Here is a 20,142-nt window from a genome sequence, read left to right on the forward strand (position 1 = left end):
CTTCGGCCAATGGCAGGGCGCCTGGAAGCCAGCGGGGCGGGGCCGGGGCGAGGGCGGGGCGGAGCCGGCGGGGCGGGGCGGGCCGGGGGCCTGGGGGAGGGGCGGGGAGGGGCGGGCCGGGGGCCTGGGGGAGGGGCGGGGCGGGCCGGGCCGGGGGAGGGGCGGAGAGACGCCGCCGCCGCTGCCGCCGCCGCCGCCGCCGCTGCCGCGGCTGCCGCAGCCTGTGGGAGCCTGGAAAAGGGGAAGTGCGAGCGAGCGAGCGACTCAGTCCCGGGCGGCGGCGGCGGCGGCGGCGGCGGCCGGGGTCGCGACGGCCGGGGCGGGGGCGCTGCTGCTGCTGCGGGGGGCAGGCGGTGGCGGTCCGCACCAGCCATGCCGAATAAAAACAAGAAGGAGAAAGTGAGTCCGGGCCCGGGCCGCCGGACGGGCAGGGGCGGGGAGGGGAAGGGGCAGGGGCCGCGCGGAGGGCGGGCGGGGAACTGCTCGGGAGCGGGGTGCGGCGGGCTCCGGGGTCCCGAGGGCGCAGGAGCGCCGGGTAGGGGCGCCGGGGCCCAGGCCGGGCTGGGGTCCGGACGGCCCGGGCCGGCGTGCGGGGGCGCGGCCGCGGTGGGGGCGGCGTGGGCGCCCGCCCCAGGGCAGCGCGCGCGGTGGGCGTGAGGGGGCAGGTGCGGTCGCGGAGGTAGTTGACCCAGCCTCGCAGAAGCCTGGGCACGGGCTTGAGGGGTGGGGGGCTGCAGGCGCCTGGAGGGACCCCGGCCGGGGGAAGGGGAGCGAATGGACCCCGCTTCACGCTGGTGAAGAATTGTCAGTTCTCCTGGGGGACGCTCTGGGGCTCTGAAATACTATTATCATCCTGGGTGGCGGCGGTGATGGCTGTGAGTGTGCTGCGTTGCATTTGGGGGGGGGGGGAGCGGTACGTTTCTGCTCCAGGTGGAGCTCCGTAGCATCTCAGAATCACCCCAGAAATCCCGGCTCGCGGGGTTGACGGTGGGAGGCCAGAAAGGGATGCGATGTGGATCCATCAGAACGCCGAGAGTACCGTGAATGTGGGTTTATCTGTTTCTGCTTGAAGTTTTCAACGCCAAATACAGATCAAGAAAACAAGGAGGATCTGAATTTGGGGGTAGGGGTGTCGCCTCGCAGTGTTGTATCTCTAAATAACGTGAGGCAGAATTTCTTGGTGATACTGATTAAAATTATCAGAAGTTCTAGTTAAATTGTGTAAATCCGTTTTAAAACTGCATTTTGGTTTATCTGATGTTTAGCAGTCTAAAAATTGAGAAGCCTAATTGATTTGCTTGATGTTTCCCAGGAATCACCAAAAGCAGGGAAAAGTGGAAAAAGTTCAAAAGAAGGACAAGACATAATAGAATCAGAGGTAACTGCTCCCATATATTCCCTTTCCGTTTTTTTTTTTCATGAACACCTTTTAACTAAGGGCAGAAAAACAGCGTGGTGAAAACCAGGCTCTTCTAGAATGTTTCCCTGCATGATATTTTCTCCTAGTCTCCTTCACAACCTGAAATTTTAGTTCTTTAGGTTTTTATTATTTCAGTCTGGGAAAATACAGATGTGTTTATGGAAGTTGTGTCTGTGCAGCTGGTAATTTTAAGTTCATAACCACCCCCCCCCCCATCTCAAATCTAGCCGCCCTCCTGCAGAGACTGGTTTCACCCCAGTTGTTCATGCTCCTTCTACCTTTCAGATCCTCCCCTTCCTTCCTTGGCAAGCCAGCGGCCAGGTCAGGTCCCTCCCTCTCAGTGGCTCCTCCTTCTATCACCTCTGCTTGCCTGGTGCCGTCTTTGCTGGTTGGGTCTCACACTAGCTCCTTTGCTGATGTCTGATTCCCACAGCCTCTTTCCCCAGGGGTGTTGGTACCTCTCGGTTTAGCTAGTTTGGGTATTTTTATACAGTCTTCTATCATCGTTCACTTGTTTTTTCTCTCTGCGTTGGCCAGTTCTGACGACTTTTGCTTCTCAATTTTGGGCTCTTGAAGAACAGCCGGAAGGCTCCGTGAGGACAGGGTCCACCTGGTGGGGTTGATGGCGTTCCTTGGCACGGTTGTGCTTTGAGAATGTTTGCAGTTGCCAGCACTTTGCCTTTGCCTTTTCTTCCTTGTGAGTAGTTGAACTGGAGCCCCGCAGGCTAGGGATTCAGGAGCTGTCTGGACCCAGGCTGAGCTAATAGTAGGCCCTTTTGGATCATTGGTCGCCGAGAAGCAACTTGATTATAGTGTCACGTTCTCCAGAGCTGGATCATCCAGGTCCCCAGTCTTATCACAGATGACATTAATTTCCAAGTGTCAGACCCCTTCCTGTAAGTCAAATTAGAATGAGTTCAGTGTTGTCTGGGGAAACACAGTTAACTGGTGATTATAGGCAGTAGCCTTTTTTGTTTTTTTAAGCCCTGGGGGGGGATATCTTTTCTTTATCATTTGGTGCGTTCTAAGCCTCCCTGCTCTTCAGCAGGTGGTTTGTTCCAGCAAATATGTTGCCCTCCCCAAAGCAAAAAGCAGATATCCAAAAGGTTCCTTAAATATCAGTAGTTGGGGATTATTGGTACTAGTCGTCCTCTGCCCTGTCTTTATAGCAGATAATCATGTTTTCCTGTGGTATTCTTGCTTTTGACTTGCTTCCTTCTGTGTCACTTTCTTGACTAAATTGATTTAAATGAAATTTAGTCACTCTGCAAGGGTGTATGCGTTTTCTTTCCTTTTGTTTACTGATGTTTCATTAAAACTGCTAAGGCTTCCAGTGCTCCCCCAAACCTTTCTTGCTCACACACCTGTCTCCTCTTCCCATTAGTGTGACAAAGAATATCCGTGTGTATGGTTCATATATTCCCGTTTTAGCAGAAAGAACCTGACTATGAGGATGGATAATGTTAAGTTTGAACCTGCAACGTCCATCAGTTAACTTAGACATAACAAAACCGCTAGTACGTAAAGTGCGTGTTTTTAAGGTGGTTTGGGTTCCTAGACTGTCAGTTGCTTGAGACTCTTGAGGTGTGGCCTGCAGTGCTTGAGTGTGATGCCCCACTTGTCTTTTTGTATTTTTTCTAGTGCTACTGTCTAAGAGCTGGAGCTACAGAGCTTGAAATTACCACCGAAAAATACTGAAATGGTGGGCCCTTCACTACTTCCTCATAAGGATACCAGAGGCAGCATGGCATGTTAAGCATGACAGTTGGCAGATCACTGTGTAAATTATTTTGCAGGAGTACAGACTGAGGCACTTGAGTTCATCTGAACTTTGGGTTGAGCCTCACTTTGTTCATTGTCGGTTCCCTCCTCAGTCTTCATCTTGCTTCTTCACCTCTGGTTCCACCCAGTTAACCGAATACGGTTGACCCGCCCAGGTGCATGAAACCCTCATTGTGCACTCTTTTCCTCTCCTGTCAACGTTCCTCTGAACTTGAATATTTGTAACCTGAACCGTTCGAATAGGACTGCTATGCCCGTGCTGCCCTTCAGACCCGTTCAATGTCCTGTCACCTTCACAGCCGGCTCTTGCTGGGGTCAGCCTGTGAACTCGCCTGTGTTGGGGCAGTTACCCCCATCTGGGACTTCCCAGCCTGAGGGGCATGCGGAACAGGTGTCCGTCCGGGGCAGAGTGGCCAGGCTTGGGAAATCATCTCAACAGAGAACACGTAAAAAGAACTTGGCCTGTGGTTGGTTGACTTTACACACCACTTCAAGACTGGAAAAGGTCCTTATACTAAAATCCTGGCTGGCTATAAACCAGCCTCATGGAAAACAAAGGAACAGTGGCTTACACTGCAGAACAGTTTTTGGTTAAAACAAAGGAACATTTGATGGCACGGGGTTTTTGGTAAAGAAGATGAAGTCCTGCAGTAAAGGATAGAGCAGTAGAAAGGAAAGTATTTTAACCTGGGGAGTAGATAGTAAAAATGCTGACTCCTGAGTGCCCTGAGTGACGTCACCTAACTTCCATGGCCCTGTTTCCTCACCTCTAAAAACATGGGGAGTTTCAGATTTGACCATTTTTAACTCTGTGTGATAGATTAGGCATGACCTCTCTTGAAAGAAGTTTTCCCTGCGAGATGTACGGCAGAATATATCTTCCGACGTAACCAAATACCATTAAAGGTCATAACTGCTGCTGTGCACATTTTTCTAGAAATTTCTGCTCCTTGAATGATGTGTATTGGTATTTTTTTGTTTGTTTTATTCTCTTTCAAATAGGGTGTTTACATTTGACTTATCCACATGTGTCCTGGAAACAAAAGTTTCTGCCCAGTACTTACGGGTTTATTTCGTGGCACGCTTTTAAGGAGTGAGGCCGCAGGTGGGCTCCTGGGTACTCGGGAGACTGACAGAGGGAACTCCGCTCTGAGCAGCTGTCCTCAGTGTCACCTTCAAAGCTGTGCAGACATAACTAGGCCCACTTGATGAATATTTAGAATCGTCATCAATCGCTCAGAGATTGCTAAAGTCCATTTTGGAAGATGAGACCATGCCATGGTGTTTTTTTATAGTAGCTGTTTTAATTTGTATATTGTGTCCAAAGTTATGTTTTTAAAAGTGTTAATGCTCTCTGTAAAGTGATTTGTTTTAAGCACATTAAAGGTTGTTTTGAGCACTGTTCTCTGGTCACATATGTTACATATCCTGCTTCAGCTTAGTTTTGTTTGAAATCTCTACGGCAACCTGACATAATATCTGTTGCTGAAAAGAAAGCTGAATGGTTCTCTCCAACTTGTTAGCTTATTTTGACACCTTCTGCCCTTAGTCATAACATTTTTCTCTCTGTAATCTGTCCCTTTACGTCCCCTCCAGCCCGCCTTGGTGTTGCAGAGACAGGGAGCCAGGCTTGCTGAGGTCCCACAGGTGTAGCTGGGGGAGTCATGTTTGAGAAATTAAACCTGAAATTTCAAAAATATTAGTTCATTTAAAAATAACCCGTTACATGGTAACAGAAATAACATTTTTGTGAAAAGTATCTTTTTAAGAAAATTCGACATTCTAGTCACTCGGCTGTGTAGCAGGAATTTTAACTTGAGTGTTGGAGGACACTGGAAGTGGTTTGTTGGTAGGTGTGTTTCCCGGGGAGGCGGCTGTGATTATCACCTCCTGAGATGAGAGTCCCCAACTCCCCTCCCCCAAAACACCAAAGCCACTGTCTTGCAGGCTGAATTCTGAACTCGAGCTACCACTGGGGGCCTCCCCTAACACTCCCGCTTTTTTTGCACACAACCCTAAACTGGACTCCAGTGAAACTCAGGACCCAGAGAACCCGTACTTTAAATTTTTTTTTTGAAATCCCTAAGTGACTATCATATAGGGGTGAATTCCCTGCTTTTGATCGCCATGTCTTGGCCCACTTTCCCAGCCACTCTGCATCGTCTTTGCTTAGCGCCCTGGTGTTCAGGAAGGACAGAGGCTCTGCAGAGGGGATAATCAGCTGTGAGTTGGAGGGCATGTGAGTTAGGAGCAGGTTCTGTGAGCTTCCCGTCCCTTCCCAGCGCTCGCTCCTCCATGTGACCGTGTGACTAGCTGGGCGCTTAGCAGACCCTGAGTGCCTCCCAAGCGAGACCCGCTGCCCTGAGCCGGCACCCCACCTTCAGCGCTGTTGACGGGTGGACCAGATGCTTCCCCACGGTGCTGCCCTGTGGTCTGTGCACCTGGCCCTCCCCACTAGATGCCGGTGGCTCCACAGCCCCTCCAGTTCTGACAACCAAAATGTCTGCAGACATTCCAAACGTCTCCTGCAGGGCAAAATGGCCTCCGGTGAGACCACTGCTCTAGAAAGACCCCTCCACAAAGTATGTACGTCTGCTTGCAAATCATGCCTACCACCCGTTCTCCTTTAACAGTGTTCAGACCAAAGGAGCATCAGCACCCCTTTATGCTCTTAAAAATTAGGGTCCCAAAGAGCTTTTATTTAGGTCAGTTGTAGCTGATAACTTTTCTTACTAGAAATTAAAACTGAAATTTTTTAAAATATTAATTCATTTAATAGTAACACTACCCAATACCTGTTAACGTAAGTAGCATGTTTTTATGAGAAATAACTAGTCACAAAAATTCACTGAGAAATATGGCATTGCACCATGTTTTTGCAAACTTCTTTAATGTCTGGTTTAATGGAAGCTAGCTGGCTCCTGCATTCAGTCTGTTGATGCCCTATGCCTTGTAGCCTGTGAAAAATTGACCTAATGATGGTTACAAAGGCAAATCATGGCTTTGTGTTCTCATAAAAGCACGGACCCCAGAAAGTGTCTACAGGACCCCCTAGGGGTCTCCAGACCTTGCTTTGAGGAATACCCTCCCCATGCTCTTCACTGTCCCGTCTTAGTCCCTTCGTCGTCTTAGCTCCAATGCAGGTTCATTCTGAAATTTAAGGGAAGCTTTTCTCACTATCTTGGCCCCTATTTTTTTCCATCTTTTAAATTTGAATAGCAGTTATTGGCTCCAGCAGTTACTTATCATTTACACTGCTTTGGACGACTTTTATTTACCTCGATTCGCCTCCCTGACTAGATTAAGTACTCGAGGACAGCAATTTAACTTGATTTTTCTTTGCCCTTGCCATGTATGTGAGGACCTGGAGGCCAGAAGTGTTTGTTGGTGGATTTTAAAAGTGCTCAGGAAGGACAGCTTTAAATCAGTTAGCTTGCTGGGTTTTCTGATATGGTAAATTAGAAGGGGAAAAAAATCTCATTTCTTTATCTTTTGATCCTCTAAGGAAACTTTGATGCAGAGTTTTCTTTCAGTATAATCTGTTCTAAATAAATAGCAGTGGACTAAAACAGAAGATTATGGTACTTGGGTCTTTTTCTAATGTCCTGTGAAAGTTTTAAGAAGAGGGTTTTTGGTTTTGGTTTTGCTTTGCAGCGGAGGTCAGTGGTAAGATGTACCACCATAGAATCTTATTTTAATTAAAGCAGTTCAAAATAGGATTTCCCTTTAAAAATAAGGTTTCCAATATGGTATTTTGTGCTTCTTAATTTTTGTTTTGCATTTATTTTGGGAATTTTTCTCAGTAGAACATACATATACAGTTGACCCTTGGACAGCATGGGGATTAGGGGTGTCAGTCCCTCCCACACAGCAAAAAATCTGTTGTATAACTATTGACTCCCCCAGAACTTAACTACTAATAGCCCTCTATTGACGGGTAGCCTTACCGATAACATTAACAGCCGATTAACGCATACTTGGTATGGTAGTTACTGTGTACTGTATTCTTACAATAAAGGAAGCCAGAGAAAAGAAAATGCTAAGAAAATCATAGCAGAAAATACATTTAAGTATAGTGTATATTGAAAAAAATTCATAGAAGTGGGCCCACGCAATTCAAACCTGTGTTAAGGGTGAACTGTATATTTTTTTAAAATATTTTATAAATTTTATATACATATTAGAAAGTTTTGTTTTGATCGTCTTGTTCTGTACAAGCATTGGGGGAGATAAAAAGAATATTGTCCTCACCTGTTAAGAAATTAAGTGTTGACCATTTCTGTTATTCACGAAGTGTCCCACCTGTTGCTCATGGGCATTCAGTAGACTTGGGAGTAACTTGGCCCCCCATCCATCACACCCTGCAGCTGCTGAAGACATGGGACCAGGTGGAGCATGTTTCTTGTAGAGACCCCAACCAGTGGAAATAGATGCTTTAAAGCACCTAAGCAGACACAGGATCACCATTAAATTACGGAGCCCCAGAAAGCGTGTTGGACCTGGGGTGTGTGTTGCAGATGGGAGTAGTCACCACTCCTGTCCCTCTTCAGGAAAAGCTCCATTACATGATACATAATTCTAGAAAGAGTTCAGTGAATTACATGAAATAATTTATCAAGTGTTCCTGTTCATGGAAGAAGCACAGAGTTCCCGTTAGAGCAGTTGCGGAGTAAGTGCAGGCCTCCAGCCCTGCATGTCAGGGTGGGGAGCTTTCCACCTGCATCTGCCGCGTGAGTCAGCCTGCCACCAACATGAATCACAGTGATATTTCCCCAAGTCACAGGGAAAATTCATGTGAAAGATTTCAACTATAAAAAGTCCCCAGCGTTTCCTTAAAACATCGGGTGCCCACCAAGGTCAGGGCTCGACGGTGTCTGGTTTGACACAACGTTGTAGGTAATGATCTTGCACCTTCCCGTCGGTGTGTCATGTTCAGCGAAGACTTCCCCGGGGCCCTGCTTCTGGTGAGGTTTGGGAAGGACCACTGCAGGAAAGCCCTGCTGTCCAGATCCAAATCCAAGCCATGCTGTCATCTTTGTTTTCTCCAGCTGGGGGAGTGAGAGGACAAGGCCAGAATCCAATGGGAGGGTGGGGGGGGGGCGGTAATTAGTTTGGACCCTGGATTTCCTTCATTTTAAATATTTGATTAAGATGAAATTTACCATGGCTCTAAAGGGGTGGTAGCTCTGAGCGCGTGCTGTTCTTGCCCGGTGGGAACACCAGAATGCCTGGAGGAGGCTAGCCATTAGCCACATGTGGCTCTTGAAATGGATGAAAATCAAATTAAATCTAGAAATTCAGCTCCTCAGTCATACGAGCCACGTTTCGAGTGCGTGGGAGCTGAACGTGGCTGGTAGCCACTGGACAGCAGCTAGAGAACACGTCCTTCACAGGAAGCTCAGATGGACAGAGTGGCCTAAGACCCTGGCAGGATCTTCCAAAATGACTCCAATTCGAGTGTAACTGATTTTAAGTCCGTCAGCTATCACTCTTAATACGAAATGCCAAATTTAGAAGGAAGGGGATGCAATGAGGGGAAAGGGGGCAGTGGAAGAGAAGGGAATTGAGGGGCGAGGAGGAGGCGGCCCTGCTCACCACAGGCCCGGGACTGCCCGAGTCGTAAAGAGCTGCAGCTGATACGCAGACGAGGCCACGCGGTCTCCCGAGGGACTGGGCCTGGGGACACCCAGGGACACAACATCCCTCCCATCTTCCTTTTTCGACGTTTTACCTTTATTTGTTTTGGCAGTCGAAACACACAGGGTTAAAAACTAAAATAGTACAAAAATCGCTACTCTCTCATTTCACCTAACGCACACTCTGGGAGCAGAGCTGGCTCCGTGGTCCAGAGCTTACGGGAAGAGGTATTGCATGGCCGAGGCCGGGCCCTGTCCGTCACGGGGGTGACCTCCCAGGTTCCTCTCCGTAGGCCACGCGCGTCCCTCCAGGTGACTCATTCACAGTCACCCCGCAGACTCACTCTGAGACCCTCGTGGGTGCTGGGGGGCGGCGCGGGACACGCGGCAGGGTCTGTTTGCTTTCAGCAAGCGCCGGGGCGCTGGTGGGTGTAGGGGGCCCTGGTGGCGTCTGGTTTCTCACCCTGCAGAGCGGCGGCCCTAGGGCTGCCCGCATCAGGAGCGCCCTCCGGTCACTGTGGTATCGAAGCTGCCCACACGCTTCTAGAGGCTGCCTCCGGTGGTCCGGGTGGTCTCGCCGAGGAGAGGGTCATAAAGGTGACATGCAGATGTGAAGCGGGAGCCCGTGGTGCCAAGATCTGGGGGAGGAGGGCATGCCAGCCAGAGGAGGTAGCCGGGGCAGAGGCCCGAAGGTGGCCGTGAGCTGGGGTGTCCGCTGGAAGGAAAGCCAGTCTGGCTGACGACAATCAGGGTGGCCGGAGCAGACGGGATAAAGTCAGAGACGGGCAGAGGCAAGGAAGGGCCAGGAGGGTCTTGTCAGCAGCCCTTGGCGGGATTTGGGGTTTTTACTCTTAGGGTGATGGGAAGCCACTGAGGTGGTTTGAGCAGGGAGGGGGGATGATCTGACAAGTATTTAAAAAGATCTCTGCCGCTGCTGTGTAGGGAGTAGAGGGGCAAGAAATGAAACCAGGGGACCCCGGGTTCCGCATACCCGGAGCTGAGGCCCCAGCAGAGCGGGCCATGGGCGCTGGACGCGGGTGGGCTCGTCGGCTGGCTGCTCGCTTTCCGGGCCTGAGCTGAGAGCTGGTTCTGGTGGCTTCCAGCCCGGAAAGGCCAGAGTGCGGACAGCTTTGCTCTGAGGGGCCAGCTCCGGCATGGCGGCCTTGGTGTTCCCTAGACAGCTTGGTTTCTTTGCAGACCACCTCTCTCGCCCTCATAAGCACTCGAGGCTGACTGTCACCAACCGCAGGGTTGTCCTGGAACCACCTGTTGAAGAGAGTCTTCTCCCGTTGAGTGGTCTTGGCTCGTAATTCTCCTCCATTGATCCCTGTGGCTGTCTTTACGCCAGTACCGTACTCTCCAGGTGAATGTTCTTTGAAAGCTCTTACAAGGCATGCAGGTACGGGCCCCTCAAGCTCTGTGTCTCGTGGTCTCTGGCACGTAGTGGTGGTAGTTCATCATACAATTGCAGAAGGGGACAATTTTAGAAGATGTCGTAGAACTGTTTGGATGTGGGACACAAGGGAGGTGGTGTCTGAAGTCCGGGGACCGAGCAAGGTCCCAAGTCTGGCTCCATGGCTCCCTGCACGATCCCAGGAGGTCGCCCTGCGCTCCGGGGAAGGGCCTTGCGGCGTCCCGGTGTAAGAGCTGCTCCAGGCGCTTGCCCTGCTTCGGGCTCAGGCCAGCGGCTGGCGCGAGTGGGTTGGGGGGTCCCAGGGACTGCCGGGGGACGCAGCGGGAGTTCTGTGTGGGCAGTGTCCCCTCTGGGCGCTGACCACTACAGGTCCAGTTGGCTGCTCGTCCTTGGCGCTGCGGAGAAAGATGTGTTCAGAGCGTCTCTGTTTCTTCAGGCCCCTGCCTTGCTCTGCTCTTCAGGCCGTCCTCACCTCCTCGGGCCTCGCTTCCCTTCAGAGTGCTTCTTGCAGGTGACCTCGTCTGTCTGCGCACACGGGGGAGGCCATCAGACTGACAGCCGTCCTGTCCTGTCCGTCCTCTGTTCTATTGTCACTGCACGTGGGGACCCAGATCCCGCTTCTCGCTCAGTTGTCCCTCAGCCGGGCCTCCCCTCGGTGGCTCTCCCATCAGCTCGCAGCGCGGTCAAGCCCCTCGCCTTCCAGACAGTCCGAGGTCCCTGCCGTGGCGGCTGCTGCTTGCCCTGACGCTCTTCCTCCCGGCCACCTTCCCAAGCCTCCCCTCCTTGGCCTCAGCCCAGCGGCCTCTCCCCGCTGCCCCCCTGCCCTCAGCAGCCTCCACCAGCCCCAAGATGCCAAGTCCGAGTCCACAGACTTCGGCTTTGAGTGCCACTTGATGGGTTGACCTCTTCCTTCTTGCAAGGCTTTCTTCCCTCAGCCTCGTCCTTCTCTCAGCCCCCCCGCCTCCTCTGCCTCTTGCACTCTGCGCTCCTCCACTGGGCGGTCTCACTCATTCGGTGACTTCAGTGACCGTGTAGACGGGTAACTTCCAAGTTCACGTCCGGCTTGCACAAGGTGTCCGAGGGCCAGCCACACAGCCGCGCTGCCAGCCTCTGGGCGGGCGGAGAAGGCAGCCGAGGGCGGCCAGGCGGTGGCCAGGACACCGAGGACAGCACTCCAGCCCTTGTCCACAGAAGGGAGCGAGGAGGGGCGTCACTCTGTCTTTTGCTCGGACCCAGGGTGCTCACGACCTGGCTTCTCAGCCACTTTTGCCTTCCCGTCACGGTGACTGGTGCCGCCAGCTACCCATCTGCAGGTTCCCCGTGCCCAGGCCGGCGCTCCACGTCACCCGTGCACCTGCTGGCCACTGGGTCCGGTGCAGCCACCACTGTGTGCGGTCTGGACCACTAGCCGAGTCTGCCGCCTCCCCTCCCGTCTGCAGTCCACACTGCGGCCCGAGGCGCCTTTCGAACAGGAAGATGGATTCGCACCCTCACCCTGCTCAGAGCCCCCTGCATGGCTTCCAGGGGGCTGTCAGGTGAAGGTCAGACTCTGACCTGGGCTGGTGGGCTCTGTAGGCACCTGCGGCCCCCAGGCTCCCCGGTGCCTGCCCGCATGTCTGCGGCGAGGGTGGTCGCACTGAGCCGCCACTCTCGGTGGCCCTGCCTCAGTGCAGTCCCCCCAGCACACACACATACGCCCTCAGAGGGGCCTCCCTGACCTGGCCGGTGCGGGGCAGTTCCCCGCTCTCGCAAAACAGGCCAGAGTGGCATCCAAGCCCTCCTGGAGCTGACATCCCATCGGGGGAAAGACAAGCTGGCCAGCTCGTAGCAGAGCCCGGCTGGGCGGGCACCAGCCCACGGAGCTGAGCGCGCTGCACGGAGGCCTCAGAGAGCCGCACCTGGGGTTGGCAACGGGGCAGCGGGGCCAAGGCACGGGCCGGCCGCATCAGGAGCTGGTGACCCGAGCATGGCGCTCTGTAGACCACTGTTAAGCCAATGGGCTCAGAGCCCTGGGAAGTGACTGCAGTGACTTAGCCTGGATGATGGGACCAGGTCTTCTTTCTAGAAGCTCACTCTGCCTGCCCCGAGGACAGTGCTCCAGGGGAGGGAGGCCAGCAGGGCCCACGCAGAAGGGCCGGTGGCTCCAAATCAGCAGGTCTTAGGGATAACTTTTTGCTCTGTCAGACATTCGAAGCCTCATCTCGGCGTGTGTGCTGCATGGGCTGTGGATATGCATGGAGTTAATTCTGTTTGGTGAGAGCCACATCACCCAGGGCTGGTGTTCCAAGCTTTGTTGCAGGAGCTGGCCGGTGCCCTGTTGTCCTCAGGGTCAGTGTGTGGGGCTGGTGGAAAGGTGGAAAGGACGTGTCAACTTTACTAGATACGTGTATATAAATTAACATTTTAAAACAAGTACTTGGCCTAGGAGGCGACGTTTGTGGCTGGGGAGTGAAAACTAGGGTTCTGGGGAATTCTGGGGAACAGGAGAGGTATGGGCAGTGTTTTTAAGGAAGAAAACCCAGCTTTCACGATCAGGTGGAAAGAATGACAGGTGTGAAGGACAACATCCGTAAAAGCCCTTTCGAGGAAGAAGCTGCTGACTGGGGGAGGGAGGGGAGCCCAGGCCCTCGCTCCCGGTTCAGGGTCCCGTCTGCATGCAGGCATCCTGCATCTTGGAAAACTCTTCCCGAGTATTCCTAAGCACCTTATTTCAAAATAAAGCTGCTCTGATTTCTTAGTAAAAATTCCACTCGAGGAGGAGAGCAAATGGTTGGGGGCTTAAGTTGGCATGTCTTCTCTCCTAGCTCAGTGTGATTGGAAGAGGCTTGGTGGGCTTGTGTTTCTAGGATGAGCTTGGTAGGCTTTTCAAAAGCACACATGTGCACATACGAACTCCATTCCTTTGGGCGGACTGGAGGTGTGGGAGGAGTGAACGTTTGCACAAAGAATCTCACCGGTGCTTAGTTGACACTCTCTGGGGGTCATGCCCACCTGAGCTCCCTGGGCACCCTCGCCCCTATGGGCCTGCCCAGGTGTCTGCTGCGTGTGCCCTCGATGCCCACCCACCTCTGCTTGGGTGTTTGCACAGCTCCTTCTCCCCTCAAGAGTCAGCCACGTGTCCTCGGACAACCCAGGTGATGCAGTGCAGTGCGGAGTTGAGCACTAAACCTGGAGCCTGGAGATGGACGCGGCGTGGGGGTGGCCTAGAAAGAAGAGCATTTCCTGAGGCTCGAGGGGCGAGCACTTTTCTGTCACTCCTGCTGATCACCGAGGGCTGAGTGATGTATAGGCAAAGAAGCCATGAGCTGTCTGCTCGTGAGATCCCTGCAGCTGTTGTGCAAATGACCACAAACTTACTATCTTACAGTCCCTGAGGTCAGAAGTCTGAAATGGGGCCGAAATCAGGATGTCCGCATGGCTAGTTCTTTCTGGAAGCCCTGGAGGAGAATTTGTTTCTGGGCCTCTTCCAGCTTCTAGAGGCCTCCTGTGCTTCTTGGCTCGTGGCCCCTTCCTCTGCCTTCCGAGCCAGCAGCCTGGCTTCTTGCAGTCTCTCTGAGGATCTCACCTCCGCTTTGTCATCTTCTTCTGTGTTGCCTCGTCTTTTCTTGTCGAGACCTTTGTGATTACACGGGGCCCACCCTGACAGTCGTCACCGTTCCAAAGTCCCTTTGGCCAAGTAAGGAAGCATATTCACAGGTTCCAGGGATTCGGACGTGAATGTCTTTGAAGGGTCATTGTCATCAGCCTGTATGTACATCAGCCTATGTGAGAAATGTTTAGAAGTAAAAAGTTGGAAGGAAGATGTGAGAAATGAGGTATATCTGTGAATCCCTGGAAATCCAGCATTACTGGAGGTGGGATGTCGCTCAGACTCCAGCCACTTTAAGGAATGGTGTTTACAGCGGAGTGGAGGGGACTGTCCCTGCGCAAGACTCGTATATACTTTCCAGATGCTAACTGTGCTGCAAAATACAACCGTTTGAGGTACGCATGTGTTTCTTTCTGCTTTTATTTTGGAAACAGATTTCCAGCAGGAAAAACAGCCTAGCTGCCACCCCGTCAACAGTGTCTAGCAAAATAAAAGTGCCAATCCCTCAGCCCATAGTGAAGAAAGAGAAGCGGCAAAATTCTTCCAGGTTTAACGCCAGCAATAACAGAGAACTTCAAAAACTACCGTCTTTAAAAGGTAATTTCTATTACTTGTCTTTTAAAAGAGTGTGCCCGTTTAGGGAGAAGGAGTCACGTTTGGCTAGTTTGCCAGCTTGTTCTGCCTCTGCTGTGTTTATGTTTCTGTTCGGGTCTCTTTATTGAGGTTTGTTTCGTGCTGGGTTTTTTTTTTTTTTTTTGGTTTTTTTTGTTGTTGTTGTTAAATGCCACTAACTGATTAGTCAACTGATATTTCCAATTCCAGAGCTGTTTGAGATAAAAACGTAATCGCGAATGTGTTGTAGGTATAACACACTAGAAAAGCCAGAAGAGAGACTTCCAGTCTCTTCGTGTGAATCCTATCCAGGCTAGCTGGTTGTTTCCTTCAAGTAATTCTCCTCTTGCCTTTGTCACCTGAGCTCTAGCGATTCAGAAAGGAGCCAGGTTTTCAAAGTACAGTAGAGCCTCTTTGCTTCCCTGGTATTGGATAAGTGAGAACTATAACCATAGTCCTTTGTGGACTTTCTCCTTATGACTCATTTGGGGCTTACACTGCCCAGGGGTTTCCTATTTGAGATTAGTCAGGGAAGGGTGCCCTTCACTTTGAATTTCCCCCAAAATGGCATGGTCGCCTCTTTCCATCTGAGGGTGTTCAATCCCTAAAAGTACTCCCCTAGGAGATGTTGAGGTTGAGGTACATAAAATCAAGGAACGTAGGGTAAGGACCCCAAAGTCAAACATGAGCCTCTGAAAACCTGTATGTTACTAAAATATAAGACTGGCGTAATAAATGAAACATCAGACGTCCTTCGTATCTCCAGTCCGTAACAGTGGGTCTTCTGCAAGATGTATGAACCCGGAGCAGGAGGTGCATCATCTTTACACGTGTGTTCCAGTGCCTTCCACGCTGCAGGGCACATAGCAAGGGCTCAGTGCAGACCTTCCAGGCAGGGGGAGGGATGAAGGGAAGGACAGAGGAAGGAGGGTTGGAGGGAAGGAGCAATTTAGGGATTCACAGATACACTTCCTGCCCCTCACTTCCTCGGAACCCAGGCTGTCCCTGCAGCTTACAGAGCATGAATCTGGCTTATCTTTGGTTTGGCTTCATCCTCGTAGATAATACACATGCTAACTCATCTTGGGGAGGGATGAATAGAGGGAGCACAGGAGATTTTCAAGACAGTGAGCCTATTCTCTACAATACCAGGATAGTGAATACATGGAATTTTGCATTTGTCAAAACCTGTAGAGTATACAACAGGAAGAACAAACCCTCTTGGAAACTATGGTATTTAGTTAATAATGATGTGTCAGGATTGGCTATCGGTTGTAACAAATGCACCCACACGAATGCAAAATGTTAGTAATGGGAAACAGGTGGCCGGTAACACGGAAACTCTGTACTTCACATTCAATTTTTCTGTAAGCCTTAAAGTCCAGTAATTAAAAAAAAAAAAAAAAATCGGGGCTACTATTGCTATCTTCTGAGACCCTCCACTGTTGGATCTTCAGATTTTTCTTCCAGCCCTTAAAACTCCTCCACACCAGTATTATTGTTGTATTCTGTCGGTGATTTGGGTTTATCCACTTATTTATCACTTTATTCTTCATCCCTGCCTGCATCTCCCGACTTTCCTCTTGGGATCACTTTCCTTCTGTTTGAATACGTCATGTAGAATTTTCTTTAATGAGAGTCTGGTGGTGGCAAATTCTTTGTTTATTTATCTAGAAAATATCTTTATTCCGCCCTCATTCTTGAAAGATGTTCCCTGAGGATTGAATTGCAGGTGGAATTATCTTCCTTCTGAACGGTGGAGATAAGCATTTCATCGCCTTTGACTTCCATTAGGATTGAGAAACCAAAGTCAATCTCTGAAGGGATTGTGATTCTGGCCACTTTTCTGATTTTTGTCTGTAACATTGATTTTCAGTCGTTCCACTGCTGGGTGTCCAAACATGGGTTTCTTTATTATTGGGCTTTTTTGGGATTTGTTGTGCATCCATAGATTATTATACTTCCTCAGGACTGGAAGGTTCCCAGCCATTATGTCTTCTACATTCGTCTCTCTTTTTTCTTTGGCTTTGAACAAACATGTATTGGACTTTTTCATTTACCGTCTTAAGCCTCACCTGTATTTTTCAAACTTTTTATGACTTCCCATGCAATATTCTCGATGAAAGGGTCTCACGTTATGTCTAATAGAGGACCAGTTTTATTTTCTTAATTTTCAACCGTTCATGGAAGGAATACCTTCATAAAACATAGTGAAAATAAATAACTGTACAAATGAAATATAAAATGCAGCCTTTTTGTGTTATTATAGCTAATAGACATAAAATTACCTTGCTGAATTGCTATCAGAATCTCTAAACACCATGCTTGACTTCTTTTATCTTGCTGAGAATCTTCAGGTCTGTCTCGTATGTGCTGAACTCTGTTTGTTGAGCTTTTAATCTCAGGTATCCTTTTTCATTTACAGAAGTTACATTTTTAATCTGCAAGATGACTTTTCCATATTTTCCTGTCCTCTGACAGATCACACCTGCCGTCTCTGTGGGTGCAGTAAACACAGCTGCTTTGCAGTCTGTGTCAGACGATGTTATCATCCTTGTCAGTCTGTTCGTGAAGACTTCTTTCCTTGAGTACCTGACTATTTTCTAGTGTATGCTGGTCATTGTACTCAACTATTTAAAAGAAGTTAAAACTCTGCTCGCTTCAGCAGCACATATACTAAAAGAAGTTAAAACCTAAAACAGAAGTATCTTCTCCTATGGGGATTGATTTTTGCTGCTTCTGCCAGATACCTGGGTCGCTAGCAGTCTGGGGGTGTTGTAAATCACAGCACAAGTTTATTACGACTTGTTAAATTAGGCCGGTTGTCCTATAAAATATCCCGCTTATTCCCTGTAGTTCCAGTAAATAGAAACTATTTTTTGGATGGGATACATCAGACGTGATGCTGTATGACCCAGGAGATATTAGTTAGTGCGGGACATCCATTCGGTCTGGGTACTGTCATAAGCAATGCCAGACTCTGCAGTGTGTTAGGGTGATGATGGATTGACCTCTCCATCGGACCGCAACACTTCCTCTGCAGGCGTGCTGTCCAAAAGTACCGGTGGCGATCTGCAAGGTACGTTGTGGCATCCTGCTGGTCTGTTCCCCCCAGCGCTGTGCTGTCTCGTGCGCACCACGCGACAACCCTTGCTTGAGTCAGCAGCCTCACTAGAGAGTTAACATTTAATCTGGCGTTCTTCCGACAGCAGAGCTGTTTCTTACCAACTGGAGATGTTTGGTTGTCTTGACCTGTAGCTCCTACTGAAAGTCAGGATAGGCTTAATGCTCTGCCTTTTAGTTACACTTTCCCTCAAATGGTGAAAACTAAAGATTTTTTTTTCTGGTTTTCTTTTTTTTTGAATATCATTATGGACTTAGGTATTCTGATTTGATTTCAGTGTGCTTCAGCCTACTAAAATCTTTATTCTTTCTGATGTACAGATACATAACTTTAACCACTGGATATTCTTTGGGCCAACTCCTGTGTATTTTTTGACATGGACACATTTGTTTTTGATTCCTTGATTTCTGACACAGTAAGATGTTCCCCCAGCCTCATTTTGTACCTTCTTTGCCCCAGACTTGGAACTGGCCACTTTCAAAACACCCTGATTCCTTTTAGTGGGGGTTGATTTTAGAGACCAAAATCTGGTCACTAGGGGTACTTGTTGCTATTGGACTGATGTTGCTTTTAGGTGCTGTCAATGGAGGAAGGTGGAATATGAGTATATATACGTATTAGTTATGCATTCATATTGACGTTTTCAGTTCAACCTTAACATGGTGTTTTCACGTGTTTCTTGAATCTTTAGTTTTCTCTTTTACACTGAAAATCTTGGTTTCGAACATCATTGACATAATTATTGCTACATCCTATTAAAATAATTCACAACAATAATACTGATATTATTACAAACAGTAGGAACTTTGAATTGGCTCGTTTCATTGCAGAAAAAGTGGTTGTGTTTTTATCAGCATCCCATCACATTTTTTAAATGTCCAGGAAGAATTGGCATCTTTAGAATATTTGCATCCTCTGGCCTAGGAGTGTGCTATGCGAAGGCCACTTTCATTTCCTTTGGGGTGTTTTTAAAGTATCCATGATGTGGGTTTTGCACAATTCTTAAGTTTTATGCCTAGATACTCTATTATTGTTGCTACTGTGTCTTCTAGTTAATTATTTATATGAAGGCTGTTGATTTCTGTGTCTTGCTTTCACATCCTGCTTTCTTACTGAATTATCTTATTGTTCCCAGTAGTTTTCAGTTGATTCTTTCGGATGTCCCAGGTATCTAATTAGATCTGCACATAAAGATAACCTCACGTCTTTGTTCTGAAAATCCTACTAGTGTTGTCCCCCTGAATTGACTGAGAATTCCAGTAAGATGTTATGGGTGGTGGTGCAAGTGGGCACGTGTATCTTGTTCCTGACCTGGATTTTTTAAACAACCGCATTATTCCATTCTGTGGTGATCCTCGGTTTTCAGCCGTTATAGATCATGCTGTAATGTAAATCTTTTGTCGTTGTTCGCATCTTTGAACCTTTGCTTAAGCTGGTCTCAGAGAAAGGAAGTACTGGACTAAAGCCTGCGTGTTTTCGAAATTCCTTTATAGAGACCACCCAGACGCTGTCCGGGGAGGTGGCACTAGACACGCTCTGCCCCGAGCGGATGAGAAGCCTGGCCCATTGCACCTTTTCCATACTGGGGCCATTTAAAATCTGAGTCATCTGTTAAGTGGAAAGTAGCATTTCCTATTTTTATTCATTTAACAGTGAGGCTGAATGTAGTCTTCGGGCCCTTTTCATTCAAAGATTTCCCTGAATTAGTCCCTTCATTTACCATTTTTGGTCTGGAAGGTAGAAGTGTTCAATGCTAAGTGAAGGGAGATGTTTTGGGTGACGTGCGGCATGCAGTTTGTCTCTTGGGGTTGTTCCTGTGGGAAAGAAGAGCCTGGGAGAAGTCAGGTCATAAAGGAGCAACTAGGACTTAACAGCAATTAACTGGGAGACCTTGGGACAGAAAGTTGGAGTTGCTAAGCACTTGGGCTTTTGTGAAAGAAGTTGTTACATTATTGTTGGGAGAATTTATGTGGCCCTGGTTTTGTGAAAATACAATACTTCAGCCTTTTTCAAAGCAATTCATTTTCTGATACCATTGAAAGTTTGGCCATACAAGTGGGTCATTTTTACTGCCTAAAAATGAACTGTGCATGTATTTAGAGGAGCTTTGCCTCTTGGCCGTTAGTTGCAGGATTAGAAGAGTGCAGCATGAGAAGTTGCCAGAACGCCTGCCCTAATTCTGGCGGGCCAAGAAACTGCTCTCCTCAGTCCTGTCTTCTGCCTCGGGCTTGGATTTCTGCGTCTGCTCCTGGCTGCCCAGGGTAACAGAGGAAATGGCCCCAGGCTTGGTGAGGCCGGTGCCAGTTCACAACGAGTACTTACTGACCGCCTGGGTTGTCCGGAGCATGGGGAGGTGGCCAGGACAGGGACAATGACCAGAGGTGGCCCCTGCGCTCCAGGAGCTAGCAGACCCCGATCCACCACGCTTTTCCAACTCAGGTTCCTCTTGGCTCCATTCTGTCAGCAGCTGGGCAACAGACGTGCCTCCAGGGCCCCCGGGGTGCATGACCGAGAGCCGGTGCCGTGTCAGCCCGGCCCTTCTGGGACACTGTCCTGTCTGCTCTC

General features: G+C 49.6%; 1 protein-coding gene across 9 annotated transcripts in view; it reads left to right on the top strand.

Annotated features, from left to right (window-relative positions):
• Window positions 1–20,142, top strand: part of PPP2R5C (protein phosphatase 2 regulatory subunit B'gamma) — a 121,336-nt gene that overhangs the window by 236 nt on the left and 100,958 nt on the right. For 5 of the 9 annotated variants that reach the window (XM_036086249.2, XM_036086252.2, XM_078054234.1 and 2 more), the window contains exons 1-3: window positions 184–399; window positions 1,313–1,378; window positions 14,276–14,438. In XM_036086249.2, the coding sequence (XP_035942142.2) occupies window positions 373–399; window positions 1,313–1,378; window positions 14,276–14,438 (256 nt within the window). In that variant the 5' untranslated portion in view covers window positions 184–372. Of the gene's footprint in view, window positions 1–183; window positions 400–1,312; window positions 1,379–14,275; window positions 14,439–20,142 lie in introns of those variants that run through there. The other 4 variants (XM_036086250.2, XM_078054231.1, XM_078054235.1 and 1 more) reach the window with 4 other exon arrangements.

Source organism: Halichoerus grypus, chromosome 8 (genome assembly GCF_964656455.1).
Source record: "Halichoerus grypus chromosome 8, mHalGry1.hap1.1, whole genome shotgun sequence".
In the NCBI taxonomy this organism is placed as follows: Eukaryota; Metazoa; Chordata; class Mammalia; order Carnivora; family Phocidae; genus Halichoerus; species Halichoerus grypus.